The sequence below is a fragment of the Limulus polyphemus genome, unplaced genomic scaffold (assembly GCF_000517525.1).
Source record: "Limulus polyphemus unplaced genomic scaffold, Limulus_polyphemus-2.1.2 Scaffold1188, whole genome shotgun sequence".
In the NCBI taxonomy this organism is placed as follows: Eukaryota; Metazoa; Arthropoda; class Merostomata; order Xiphosura; family Limulidae; genus Limulus; species Limulus polyphemus.
In genome coordinates, this window is record NW_013666798.1 from 236,714 (window position 1) to 250,876 (window position 14,163).

At 29.7% G+C, this 14,163-nt stretch overlaps 1 protein-coding gene across 1 annotated transcript in view; it reads left to right on the forward strand.

The window, feature by feature from the left end:
* LOC106462512 (5'-AMP-activated protein kinase subunit gamma-like) overlaps positions 1-14,163 on the forward strand; it is a 151,177-nt gene that overhangs the window by 134,487 nt on the left and 2,527 nt on the right. Inside the window, exons 13-17 of the mRNA XM_013922445.2 lie at positions 213-293; positions 5,530-5,652; positions 6,402-6,473; positions 8,939-9,013; positions 14,059-14,152. Of these exons, the coding sequence (XP_013777899.1) occupies positions 213-293; positions 5,530-5,652; positions 6,402-6,473; positions 8,939-9,013; positions 14,059-14,152 (445 nt within the window). The remainder of the gene's footprint in view (positions 1-212; positions 294-5,529; positions 5,653-6,401; positions 6,474-8,938; positions 9,014-14,058; positions 14,153-14,163) is intronic.

Here is a 14,163-nt window from a genome sequence, read left to right on the forward strand (position 1 = left end):
CAGAATGTTTGAAACTTATGAGTTTCTATTATAGTTCTTAGATGGTAGAATTATTTATGTATTCTGTATGACTAATATAACAATTTTAAAATTAACTCCATTATGAACATTAATCAATTTAGTAACAAGCAATTGAAGTGTATTTCCATACAAATGTGCATGTGCTTGAGAAATGCTTATTCATACAATGCATTTCTTTCTATATTTGATAGTTTTCTGAGCTTCCAAAACCAAGCTACCTGAAAAAAACTCTGAGGGAACTAAAAGTTGGAACTTTTGATAATATTGCCACAGTATGTATTTTTTCAATGTTTGATACTGGTGACTATAGGTTCTAGATAAATTACTATTAATATCTAAAGAATTTCTTATTTTAAAGTTAAACAATATTTGATTTAAGTAAAACATTCTGGAAAAGTTTTTATATTTCTATTAGATGGAGATTATTTTGTCATTAAATGTTACTAGGCTTAGATATTTTTGAGTGACAACTAACTACAATGTTGAAGTAAGCCCAAATTGCATAATGTTGTATTATGTAACTGAATGTTCATAAATATTTAAATTTCATTTTAGATAATATTTATAATGTAATGCTGAATTTATTTTTGTTGCTAATGCAAATATTTTTGGAATTAGACATATCAAGCTGAAAGCAACATGTGTCACAATTAATAATACTCTTAAACGTTTCCATGTAAAATGACAGTTGCCATGCATAAGTCTTTTTGAATGAAAGCTAGGTTATATAGCTTGTATCACCAAGAAAGACAAGAAATCTTTTGCTCTGTTTTGTGCAGATTTTATCTCTAAATTTTTTTTTGAGCATGCATGTATACATAAAAAATATTCTCTTGCAAACAAAAATGCTTGACTTTTGATTTGCAAACCATATTTTGTTAAAAAAGAAACACTTGTAAAGATAAACATCAGAGTACAGCAATTAGTAGAAAAAAAACAACTGGTGAATGGGTAAGCCAACAGGTTGTATTCAAGACATTAAGTACAGTTACAAAGAAGAAAGTGATAGAATATTTAACCAATATAACAGTTGTAAGGTAATTATGACTTAAGCCTTCAGAATTAGTCTATTCTGGTTATACAGAGGGTTGAGTATGTTATATTAAAATGATTTTGAAATCTCACTGTTATTAATTACACTCGTTGTTGCCACATGCAGGTCACTCTCTATCTGACAACTGTATATTAACAATAATCCTGTAGAACAGCTTCCATTGCAAAAATATTTGTTATAAGGCTGTTATGTGTAAAGCATACCACACATCCCTGAAAGCTTTCCATAATACATCTAGTATACTTGTCTTGTCTGATTACTTAAATACTTAAGATAAATATTACTTATAACACAACCCAATTTCAGTATTGTAGGAAAAGCTAAAAAATTAGTAACAAGTCACCTAAGACTTTTAAGTTACCCAAAGCCAGGTTTGAACCAGCAGGGTTCAGCTGTTCCTTTACAGAAAAAAAAATCTTGCTTTAATATACTTGTAAAATTTGAAGTTAATTTGTAATATATAGGTTGTTTTAACAAGAATAACAACACATATAATGAGTTGAAAAGACTTAGCTATCAATAAACATAAAAGATGTTATAGAAGCTAAAATTCTAAGAAAAAAATCTACAACTTCTTAAAGACAAAATTTTAGAGTTGTGAATATTGTTCAAAGCTGACTTTCATCTTAACATGTGGACAACAAGAGGCCATTTTGTCCTTTAAGGCTGCCCTAACACACCAATCTCTTTGGAAAAGTAAAAATTTAAAACCACCTTCTATTTTTCCAGAAATGAACCATCCTCTTCTTAAACTTCTGCAAAGTGCTGGCTTCCACCACTTCCAATGGAAGCTTATTTGACTAGTCAATCAACTTTGAAAAAATAACTTACCCTGTCTTTTTCTAAATCTTAGACTTGAATCCTCTTGTCTTATCTTCAGAATATATACCTCACAGAAATCAGGCTTTTATCCCATCAATCTTGCAGATAATCTTGTAAGCTTCAACAACTCACTTCTTAAAAACAACAACAACCCTATCCCTATTAAATAGCCTATAACCCTGTATTTCAAAAAACAATTTGTCATTGAATCATCTACGTTCAACCATGTTTCCGTTATTTCCATTATATCAAAATCCTCCATTCCTACCAGTGCTCTAAAGTCATCTTTTATTACTTATACTTCTAGAATTACAACAGTAACAATCAAGCTTATCCTTATAAATACTTCTATACTCATTTCCTATGCTAAACTTTTCTCTGCCTCTTGTTCTTTTTGCATGTAGTTTTTCCTGGCCCTCACCACTGTCCAGTCCTAGTTTAAAACTTACAGCTGAGTTAGCAAAACAAGCCAGCCTCTACTCTATTTAAATGTAAACCATCCATTCCAAAAAACTCCCTTCTTCTACTGAACTGATCCCACAAGTCCAACTAGCTAACCTGCTCATCCTTACATACAAACCTAAGTCTAGCGTTTAGCCCTAATAACCTACTTATAACTTCATCCCCACAGTTAATTCTGGACAATATCCCTGACAAAATTAAATTATGGCCTTTTTCTTTAAATGCCTTTATCAACCACTTGTACTTGTATTAATTAGCTCCCCTGACCTACCTTTCCCTACATGCACCACAAAAAACTGCATCTCTGCTAGCCCCATTTATTATATCTCCTGCTCTGTAAGTTATATCCTCCACCTGTGCCCCTGGGTAGCATAATCTGATTCTTTTCTCCCTATTTACCCCCACAGGCTATTCTACCCACATTCCTTATCAAGGAATTGCCTATAACTATAACCTCCTTATCATCCACATCCTTCTCTGACCTGTAAATGCATTTAGAACAGCATAGCATTTTTGCTACTTTTTGATTAAATTCACACCTCATATTTACGTATCATGGCACTTTCAATGTTAACTCTTATTTCTGTATTGACCATTATCATCAGTGGAGACTGTATTTGACTGATGTTGTATATCAAATCTTAAGTAAATTAATAAAAATAATTTAGTTCTGTGCAAAACATTTTTGTACTTCTATTATGTGAATTTGTTGTAATCAATATGAGGATAATACTATGTCTCAGTTTGCAGCACCTCATCCACTGACAGAAAACAAACTTATGAAAACATTGCACTACTAACTTTGTACTTAAACATCTTGTTTGTTATGCACATTTGAGCTTTGAAAAATTTTCATAGTCTGCCTTGTTTGTTAATTGGTAGGGTTTAGTAATGTTATTTATTTTAAAGCAAGTATAGATTAAGCATTATGAGACCATAAATATACACTATTAAGATTATTGAACGATGTTCTGATGCCTTATGCTATAAGAAATGTGATGAATTAATCTAGCATTATTTCTTCCTACAAATGCAAGTGTCTGTTGGCATATAATCGTTACATGACATATATCATTAAGCACACAACTTCTATTAATAACTTACAAGTTTCCTACTTACATTTTGTAATCTTGTTTAAGCTTATACTACAGTGTATAATGCAACTCAACAGTCATATGATAATGGATTTACAAGGTGTTTACTCAATTTGTTTGTGACACTGGGATAAGTTAAGTGTTGTAAGCATTTGAAATATGCTGATGTATATAAATTATTAACGACAGAGTTAGGAGGAGAAAAGGAGTTTTTTTGTTAAGTTTTGTTTTTCTACTCATTTTACAATTTTTTTAGAGGAGAATTAATAGCCAGGTAAGGTTATAATTACACTGTGGATAGTTTAACCCAGTCAGGAAAGAGCCTTAATATCTTTGTTAATTTATAATTTTGTGTTATGTAGTGGTTTTTTTTTCTGTATATAGATCAGTCTATGTCAGAAAGCATTATTAATTTTTGACTCATTAAACTAAATAATGGATTATTGCTTGTGAATATGCTTTAATATACATTAAACATGTAAAGTTTTGTCATCCATTACAAAATACTAACATTCTTTTCATAGTGTTCTATCAATAAGCAGGTTTTTCCAAGTTACTTGGGAAAAACAATGCAAAGTGTTTTTCATAATAATGAAGTAATTAATTTCTTAAGTTGCATTCTATACATGCTATGTTCACTGGTAGGCCTAACTTCAAAAATAACATTTCAATAGAAAATCCTAAAACTAATATGTTTGACTCAGCAATTTTTTCAGTCAGCTTATTTGTTATTGATTGATTAGAAATAAATTTTGCAAGTAAGTAATTGAGCTTATTTCTAACTCTGTCACTGATGAACAGACTCCCTAATTCACTGAAACTATCTGACACTAAGTTAATTAATTTTAATTCACTCAGTCTGGCATTTATATATATTGTACTCTATTTCACAAAAATTTGAGATTTCACTGCAACCTAAACTTTCATGAAACTTCTAATCTTCACACAATTATTACATGTAAAGAAAACTCCCTCTAGTGAACCAAAGATTGAAAAATATGTCCTTCAACATATGCATCAAGTTTTGCTAAACATTTTTATCAGTGTGCCTAACTAACTATGTATAGTAGAAGATATGAATTTTTATATGCCCTAATATAATCATTGCTTGTAAGGTCTGGAAAATAAAATATATAAAATTGCATTCCATATGTTTTATTTGTGTTTTACCATTTTATTAAGTATTGCTCTAAACTGGTTCTCCTAATTAAGTTGTCCCCCTGGTAGGACAATGGTAAGCCTATGAACTTGCTAAAATCCAGGCTTCAATTATAAGTAAACCTTTTCATATAAGTATTTGAAAAGGTAACCATTTTTATTTCAGCTTAAATAAGAACTGGTACTTTGTACAGTGTATATTTTGTATGTTTGAGCTAGTAATATGGGTTTATAATAAAATGTATAGGTATGTGAATTTTTATGTTCATATTTTTTTGTCATGAAAAATGTTTGTTTAATATTGTACATGCATTTTTGTGCAATTGATTATTTCTTGTACAGTACAGATTGCTATGTTAAGTTAATTTAGAACTTGGTTGTTGTTCTTCTCACGTTTAACTATTGCTGTATTTGATGCAATGTATCTATTTTAATTGCACTACTGAGTTTTTTCCTTCATTATACTTCTAATTGGACTTGAAAGTAAACCTTTTAGAATTTCTTAAAACTTGCAGGTAAGAAATATATTTGATTTGTTTCCATGAATATTATCAACATTTAGTTTTTCTGAACAACTGTGACAGAGCTATGTAGAATAAAATAGTACTGTAGTTTATAAATTAAAATAACCATAATTTTGCTGCTACAAAAGGAATATTACATTTTTTTTACATTTGTATATCACAAGATTGAGTACCCTATAAATAGCCTATTTACAAATTATTTAATGTTCTAGGACTATATTTAAACTTATTTCCAAATGTGGAAGTAAAACTTTTCTTCAAAATAAAATTAAATACACAGTTCAATCCTATTATTGTTTTCATTTATTTACTGTGTTTATGAAAAATAACCAATTAATTCTGTTGGAATTGAATTATCAACTTTTATATTAGTATACATACTTGTTTGGTTTAGATCAAAGTGAGCACTCCAGTTATTCTGGCATTGAACCAGTTCATAGAGAGACGGGTCTCAGCTTTACCTGTAGAGGATGAACAGGGGAAAGTGGTGGATATATATGCAAAGTTTGATGTTATTGTTAGTGTATTTTTTTGTTGTTGTTATTGTTTTTGATATTTTTATGTGCACCATTTAGTATACACCAGATGTAGCAACAATAGAATTTCAATGAATTCTTAATTTTTTATATAATTTGCTTTAGTTTACATTAATTTCATCTCCTATGAATGCAGTTAATTTATCTAAGTATCTTAGTTAGGATTATACTAAGTTTTACTTAAAGGATGCAGATGTTTCTAAAAGTGAGAAATATCCTGTAATATGTGAAAGAAGTTCTTGAAAAATAATAAAGTGAAAGCAGTGCAAAACAATAGGTGATGTTTTAGATTTAACTGTGTGTGTGTGTGTGTGTATTATGAAATATTAACTATACTTTATTAATTAGAAGCTGACTTACTGCTGTGAAAGATATCATAAAATGTAGTCTCTTATACCAAACAAAGCAAGTAATCAGTTATTTTAACTGTCATTATAAAATGTTTAATCATATATGTAGATTTAATTAAAACTATATTACTCAATGACAAAATATATAGAATAATGTACATTTGCTGTTTAATGAGAGCATGATGTAAACATTACTGCTATTTAAAAAGAGATGTTAACATAAAAGATTGAAGATATTGGTCAATTTAATTGGTTTTGTGTGTGTGTGTGTTGTGCAAAGAAATGGGATATTAAACACTACTGTCAAGACCTTTTCTCAAAGCTTATGGTGCGTTATACTGTTACAATTCCTAAATGTAAGTGAAATAATCTTATTACAGAATCTGGCTGCTGAGAAGACTTACAATAATTTGGACGTTACTGTAAAGAAGGCACTGGAACACAGAGTTCAGGTTTGTAAAGTGTCAGCTTTTGTTTGAATTAAATAAAGAAATGTTGTACAGGATTTATGTCTATATTTATTATTCCATTAATAAACAGAAACTTGTTTAATTAATTTTCCTTGTGCTTTTCAGCTTAAATAGGCATCAGAAACAAGTTTATATTTAATATTTTCAGTAGTTGAATTTATAAAATATAAATTCAAGTTGTAGAGGATTGAGTACCTTGTTTTAAAACTACTTTAAAGGTGCAAATCAACAGATCATGTGACAACCACAACCAATATAAAGTCTGGGTGGAACTATGTATCAGAACTACATTTTGTCATTGTTTTTCAATTTTTAAGTAGTTTGAGGCCACCAAAATTAGATTGCTTTTGAGAAGGGTATGTTATGGTTCTCCAAACACAAACTATTCATACTCTTGAATCATAAAGATGTCTTCAATTTGGGGATTTATAGTTTTCAAGATGGTGATATCCCTTGTCTTTATCATTACTGGAAAAAAGAAATACTGATCACCTTCCTTGGGTCATGAAGACCATCCACAGTGAGATCTGCAATAAGTTGATTCTCAGCTAAGTGTGGCATCTTTCAACAGATGAGAATCCAGAAACACAGTGACAAAAGTTATCCACATAGCCCAGGCAACAGTATGCAACATACTAAAGAAGGGTTCAACACCTTTAAAAGCAACAAAAGTCATTTACAAACATTGCTTCCACAACATGTGTTCAACCATGTTATACTTCAAGCAGCTAGAGAATAATTTAGGTATTCATGATATTCCATATGAAAACATCCTAGTAAAGTCATCAGATGTTGTTCCTGTGAATTTTGTCTGACAAATTGTTGAAACTGTCCCTGACTGATAAATATTTGTAGATGGCTATAGAAAGTATGTAGGGAGGAGTGGCATGCTGTGGACATGTTAGCCCTAGGGTAGAGCCCTTTGTGAGAGAAATACACTGCAGGGCTATTGTCAAGATGCAAGGTTATCAGATAGTGCATCACTGGATGTGGCAACATGAACTGTAATGATGTGATGTGGCTCAAAATTAATTTTGATATAATGTACTCAATTTCTGTATACATTAATTAGAAAATGTATTTGTACATTTGTGTAATTTATAATATCATGTACCATAATATGTTATTTACATAATTCTTTCAAAGTAGTTTTGAAAGAATTATATAGATAAAGAAGAGTGATATTCTCAAGTGTAATAATATATCAAAAATATTAAAAGGCTCAAAATACTGTTATTTTTTAATGTCTGTAGTTGGTTGGATGCACTTTTGCAGCCTATTCTGCTCTTCACACTACCTAATTAAATACAATACATAATACTTTTTAACAATCAAAATGCTTATACACTAAATACTTCCCAATAACAATATATTAACAAATATATAAATGAATTTTATTTCAAATCCATAAACAATGTAATATTATGAATAAAATAAATATTTTGCATATTATTTTTATGAATATTAAGTAATATATATGTATAAAACATAACTAAATACTTATGAAATTCACAAGTTACTTACATAAAATTCAAATTACTTCCAAATGTTTTTATTAAATAACTGATACAATAATCTTTCTTCTTGATCATCATGAAATCAAATGGAAAACAGAAAAAGATATACCATGGGTAATTAATATTATATTGTAAAAATGTTCAGAGTATCTTAATGGACACTGACTTGGAATTTTAACATGAAACTTGTGTTGATTCCTTCTATATCATAAATTTTCAGTTTGAATAATGTAACATTCACAACGAGTATATGTTTTAACATATAGATACAGTTCTTAGAATTGCAAGAAAAATTTTTGATTTTAAACATAATGGTTTTATCTACCTTTTTAATAATATTGGTATGAATAATATAACCTAGGTTACAGAGTTGACATCTTAGGTTTTTTAACATTGAGTAATACCTTGTCTATTTTCAGTTTTATATATGTACACTGAGTTTTTCAGTTTCAGCAACAGCAGTATTCCTGAGTTGCTTAACTTTTTGGAAATCTTGACTATAAAATTTTGAAATATTTGTTTTTGTAATTTCATTTTAACAGCCATACTGAAAATACTTGCTGAAACTGCTATGTTAACCAAGATTAACTTAATAGATTTTGCAGTCCCTTTTATATTACATATACCTATAATTAGTGAATAGGTTCTTTCTGTAGTTTGTCTTTTCTTAAAGATTAATGTTAAATTCAAATGCTTTGAGTACTGAAATGTTTCTTATTACATTTACTGGCCACATGAAAGTGTTGTCTTTTTTCTTTTCTTTTTACTTCTTATTCATGAAATTTTTTGTACTTTCATGTGTAATGCAAGGTTATTTTGTTGCTGCTTCTTAGCAAGTAATTTGAGTTACATATCTGATTTATTTTAGCAGAATGTTTGTGTATAATTATTTCTACTTGTGTGTGAAAGTGTTTTTATCGTTTTTTTCAGTGGTTTGAAGGAGTATTAAAGTGTAAATTAGATGATACACTTGAAGCTGTACTGGAAAGGATAGTACAAGCTGAGGTATGGGCTAACTGGCTTCTCTAGGTATCAGTAATAATGTAAAATTAAACACAACAAAGTGAATGAATATATAAATTTTAAAAACTAACGGCATGAAAAGACTCTTGAATTTACTAGTATAAAATATAATAATATAAAAAATAATTATGATGTATGTTACAGTTGTATACCAAAACCACACCCACAAATCAAAGTAAAAGTATTTACATTGAAATTTAAAAAAATTATCAATTACCAGTCCTTATCACTACCATTGAGTTATAATGGAAGGTGCCTATGATCATAGCTTCCAAAAGCATTTGGGATATTCCATCTATCAGATATGATCCAGATGCAGTTGTTGAACTAGTTAGCAGCAGAAAATCAATTGGGGGTTCAGGAGTTGAGTGCTTAAACCTACAATGTTTTCGTCTCGTACTGCCTTTCGCTGTCAGCAGCCAGTTCTGGGAAGGCAGTCACCCCTAGTCTTTAGATGTATAGAAAGAGCCTTGTAGTAGAAATAAACCATCCTCTATTTCTACAATTTTAATACTCCCAACCTCCACCCTTTTCAACAAGTATTGTGTCTTACAAAATGATGTTAAATTAGGTAATCATTCTAATATTTAGATATAAAACTAACTTTGTAATACAAATAAACTACCCCTATTTCAACTTTTGTAAGACTCCCAACCTCCATACCTTTTAATAATAATTGCAAAATGGTGTTAAACAGAACAAAAAAATTCCTTACCTTAATAGTTCCATAATAATTAGTTAAAATCCAATCCTTCTCCCTTCATTTTAATTAAAAGAAAACATGTTTACAAATAAACCATGTAAGCTGAGACTAGCCCAGCCACCTGAAGCTGGTCATTCTGTCCAATATATTAAAAGAAATACATATTTTATATTTAGATAAAATTAAAGTTTTTATTTTTTATAAGATCAATGACAAATAATTTCCATTCAAATAAGAAACTGGGAGGATAATAAGATTTTTTTTTATTAATTTTAATAATACTATTATTACTATTTTTCTCTAAATCTTTTAATATATCACTTTTTTGCCTTTCTTAAAATTCTAAATTCAGTGTCTTTTTTCTAAAACTATTTTTAACTCTTTATTGTTAATAACCTTTTAAGTTACCTGCAACAATATGATTATGAAAGGATCTATAAAATTACTGTCAGTACAGTAACAAAGTAAGGTATTGATTTCTTTGGAATTAAGTTCTTAAATACATTTTTTATAATTGAAAATAAAAGCTCATATTGGTTTATTGTATGTAGAATTATCTGTAGGCTGTAATAATTTAATGGGAAATATTTCTTCTAGGATAAGTCATTATATGCTTTACTTAAAATTTATTACCATATAAGATTTTTCTTTCTCTTACTTTACTGGAATGTTGTTTGTAGAAAACTGAGCCCTTTTTAATTGGAATTTAATTAAATCTCTAAATTGTACCATTCAATTCAAATAATTGTTTTATTATAACTTTCAAAATATTAGTGGAGTTGTCAAAACCAGAATCTAAACTTTTCACAGAAGTTTTCAAAATTAAACCATCATCCATTTTCCCCCCTTTTTTTGTTTTGTTTAATGTTGTAAATATCACTCTGAAATAAATATCTAATACATAAATTTCTACTTAAAGATTCTGGACTTTTATTTTGAAAGTCTGGTTTAAATCATAAGGATATTTTTTCTTTCAAAATTAAATCATCTTCTCTTTCCACTAATAAGTTAATTAATTACATATTTTTTTTCTAAGATAGTAATTTTAACATCAGCAAATGAATGTTTATTAAAATGGTCAATTAAAATGCAATTAGGAAAACTTGTATTGGTTCAAGATCTATGTAAATTAATCCTTAGATATAAAAGATTTGTGGTTTGTCCTGTATACTTTAAACCACAAGTTGAATAAATAAATAAATTATATTATGTAATTTACATAATGGTATATCTTGACATAAATATTGAAAATCCAGCAGCTGAATAAGTTAAATATCTTGAACTATTGCACTTAACATTTTCATAAATTGAAGTAGCTTACTTAGATTTTTGGTAAGTAGCTAGCTAGGCTAAGTACTAGAATACAAATAAATGTGGAAGAAATTTATTGAAAAGGATGATTAAATCAACACTTTAACATCATTTCCCACAAAAATAAATCAATACATAGTTTTAGTACTATACATTACATTAATTGTAAATTGGCACTATATAACAATAATACAGTTAATACAAATCAAAGCCAAAATGTTTGCAATGAGACTTAAAAAATATTTTGTCCATTACCAGCCCTTTTACCATTAAGTCATAATGGAAAATGCCTGTGATCATAGATCCCAAAAGCATTGGAGATATTCCATCATCAGACCTGATCCAAATGCAGATGTTGAACTAATTAGCAGCCTCTAACAATCAATTGGGGTTTGTGAGTTGAGTGCTTAAACCCACAATATCTCATCTCCTACTGCCTTTTGCTGTCTCCAGCCAGTTGTGGGAAGGCAGTCACCCCCAGTCTTTAGACATACAAAAAGTACATTGTAGTTGAAATAAACCATCCTATCCTAAAATTTAAATACTCCCAACCACCACCATTTTCAATAAGTATTATGTATTACAAAAAATTATATTAAATTCAGCAATCATCCTAATATTTAGATATAAATGTTAGATTTATACTTGAACAATTTTTTTGAAAGAAATGGAGGAGAATGTGAATTTAGATAAATGTTATAGAACTATGAAGGTAAGGGTTTTTTAGCTCTATTTAATACCATTAAACACCATTTTGTAATAATTATTAAAAGGGAGGAGGTTGGAAGTTTTACAGAAGTATAAATAGGGTATATTGCTGTATATAGAGGATGATTTACATAATTTAAACACATGCAAATTAGATTCCATTTCCTTGCAAATGTTGTAACAGTTCTAGAAATGCCACATTAAATACAGACATTGACTGAACTTGTAAAATAACTCCAAAACTTGAAAGGTAGTTGGAAGGATATGTGACTTATTTTTCCAAAGATAAATATCTAAATGGAGAGATCATTAAATGATATAAAGCTGAGAGATAAAATATTGTGAAAGGAAAGTCTATTAATCTTCCTGACAGAACATTTAGGACAGCACTGGGCATCAAACCACATTCTAAACCACTTTAACCAAATGTGCATAGTATTAGAGAAGGAATGTTGAATATAATTCCATATTTACTACGCTTATCTACACAATGTGACACACTTTTATTAAAATGTAAAAATCTGTTGTACATAAAATTAGTTGTGTTACAAAAGTATTTATACTCAAAATATATATCTCAAGCCTGATATGGCCAGATGGTTAGGGTGCTCAACTCGCAATCTGTGGGTCGCGAGATCTAATCCCCGTCTCACCAAATATGCTCGCCCTTTCAGCCATGGGGGCGTTATAATGTGATGGTCAATCCAACTATTCATTGGTAAAAGAGTTGGTGATGACCAGCTGCCTTCCCTCTAATCATGCACTGCTTTGTACGAAATTCGTGACAAGTCAATATCTCTGAATTGACAGCATCAGTCTGGCAAGTGTGAGTGCAAGGTGATGTTCATATTAAGAACAAGAATACTTTTGTCCATCATACAGTTTGTATATTGCATCAACTCTAGAACCTTTGAAATGCATATCTACAGTTTTTTTCAGTATCTTTGTTTACTGTATCTATTATTTACTCTCCTCTACCACAAAATGTTGCCAAATCAGCAATGTAGGGTAAAATTAATAGATGGTAACTCTGACATCAAGTAAAAAATACCATAGCGATTGACACTATGAAAGGGTGTGTCATGTGCTCTTTGGCCCCCACCCTAACCATTAGGTTAATTTGCAATATAAATGCTGGTTTTGAAAGAGAGCCCTCAGATCTAGCCATCCACTGCAATGAAGCTGGGTATATGCCCTGGCATTATTAATACAAGGATTTAAATGTGACATCTTGCAAGCCAAAAGTTCCCAAGCTTTCTTCCACACCTACAAATCAGTGTGTTTTCATTAATAATATGATCAAAAAAGCTATATACAACAATCATGTTTAACCAAAAGCTTGCCAAGTCTCCTGATGCAGTTTCAAAGGACTTCTGTCTTTGGTCTGCTGAAATGTATGATTGGAAGTTAATACTTGTAAACTTTCCATAAACCAGCTTTTAAGAGGAGTGGGACAACATGTATATGGCTGTTCTCTGAAGAAGCTTGATTTCGTAAAACTATATATGTCATTTTTGTTTCTAAAAATTGAACTTTTCATAATGCTTTAAGGAATTAAAGTTAAAAAATTTCAGAAATTAATATATTTTTGGCCAGGTATGGCCTTGTGGTATGCACACAGATTTTGAATCTGAAGGTTAATTGCTTGCATCCTGTGGCCACCTACATTAGCTTTGCATTTGGGGCCATGGGTGTGCCAATGACAATCGAATTGCACTATTCAATCAGAAAAGTATAGCCTAAGAGTTATTGGTTGGTGCTATTAACTAGCCATCTTTCCTATAATATGTTAATTTAAAATTAGGGATACTGTGCTCAGGTAGCCCTTTTGTAGCTTTATATATAATTCTAAATTAGTGTATCCTTGATAATTTGAGTAATCTCTTGTCATATAGAACAAATCACTCAAGGTATAGTTTTTCCCCTCAATAATATTATTGCTGTGGAAGAGAACTAGTGTACCAATAATAGACTGGAATCTAAATTTCTGAAATATAATCCATACTGAAACTTCAAAGTAATCAGGACATAAGTTGAATTTTGATTTTTCAAAACATCTATATTTCTCATAACAATAGTTCTCATTTTATTTGAGAACTCCAAATTGACCAATATAAAATTATTAAAACCTACATGTATGTTTCTTCCCTAAGAAAGGATTAGCAATGTAATTTGTCAATATACTTCTTTATCTACCAATTAAGTAATGTATGACTATATATTTATTTTTTATGATTTTATAATTTGGAATAAAGCTTTAAAATCTTTTATCTAAATACCAGAATTTTAAATGTTTCATTTGTAGGTTCACAGATTGGTGGTTGTTGACCCTAGTGATCATGTTGTGGGTGTGATTTCTCTATCTGACATTCTAAAATTTCTTGTACTCCAACCAGCAGGTATGATTAAA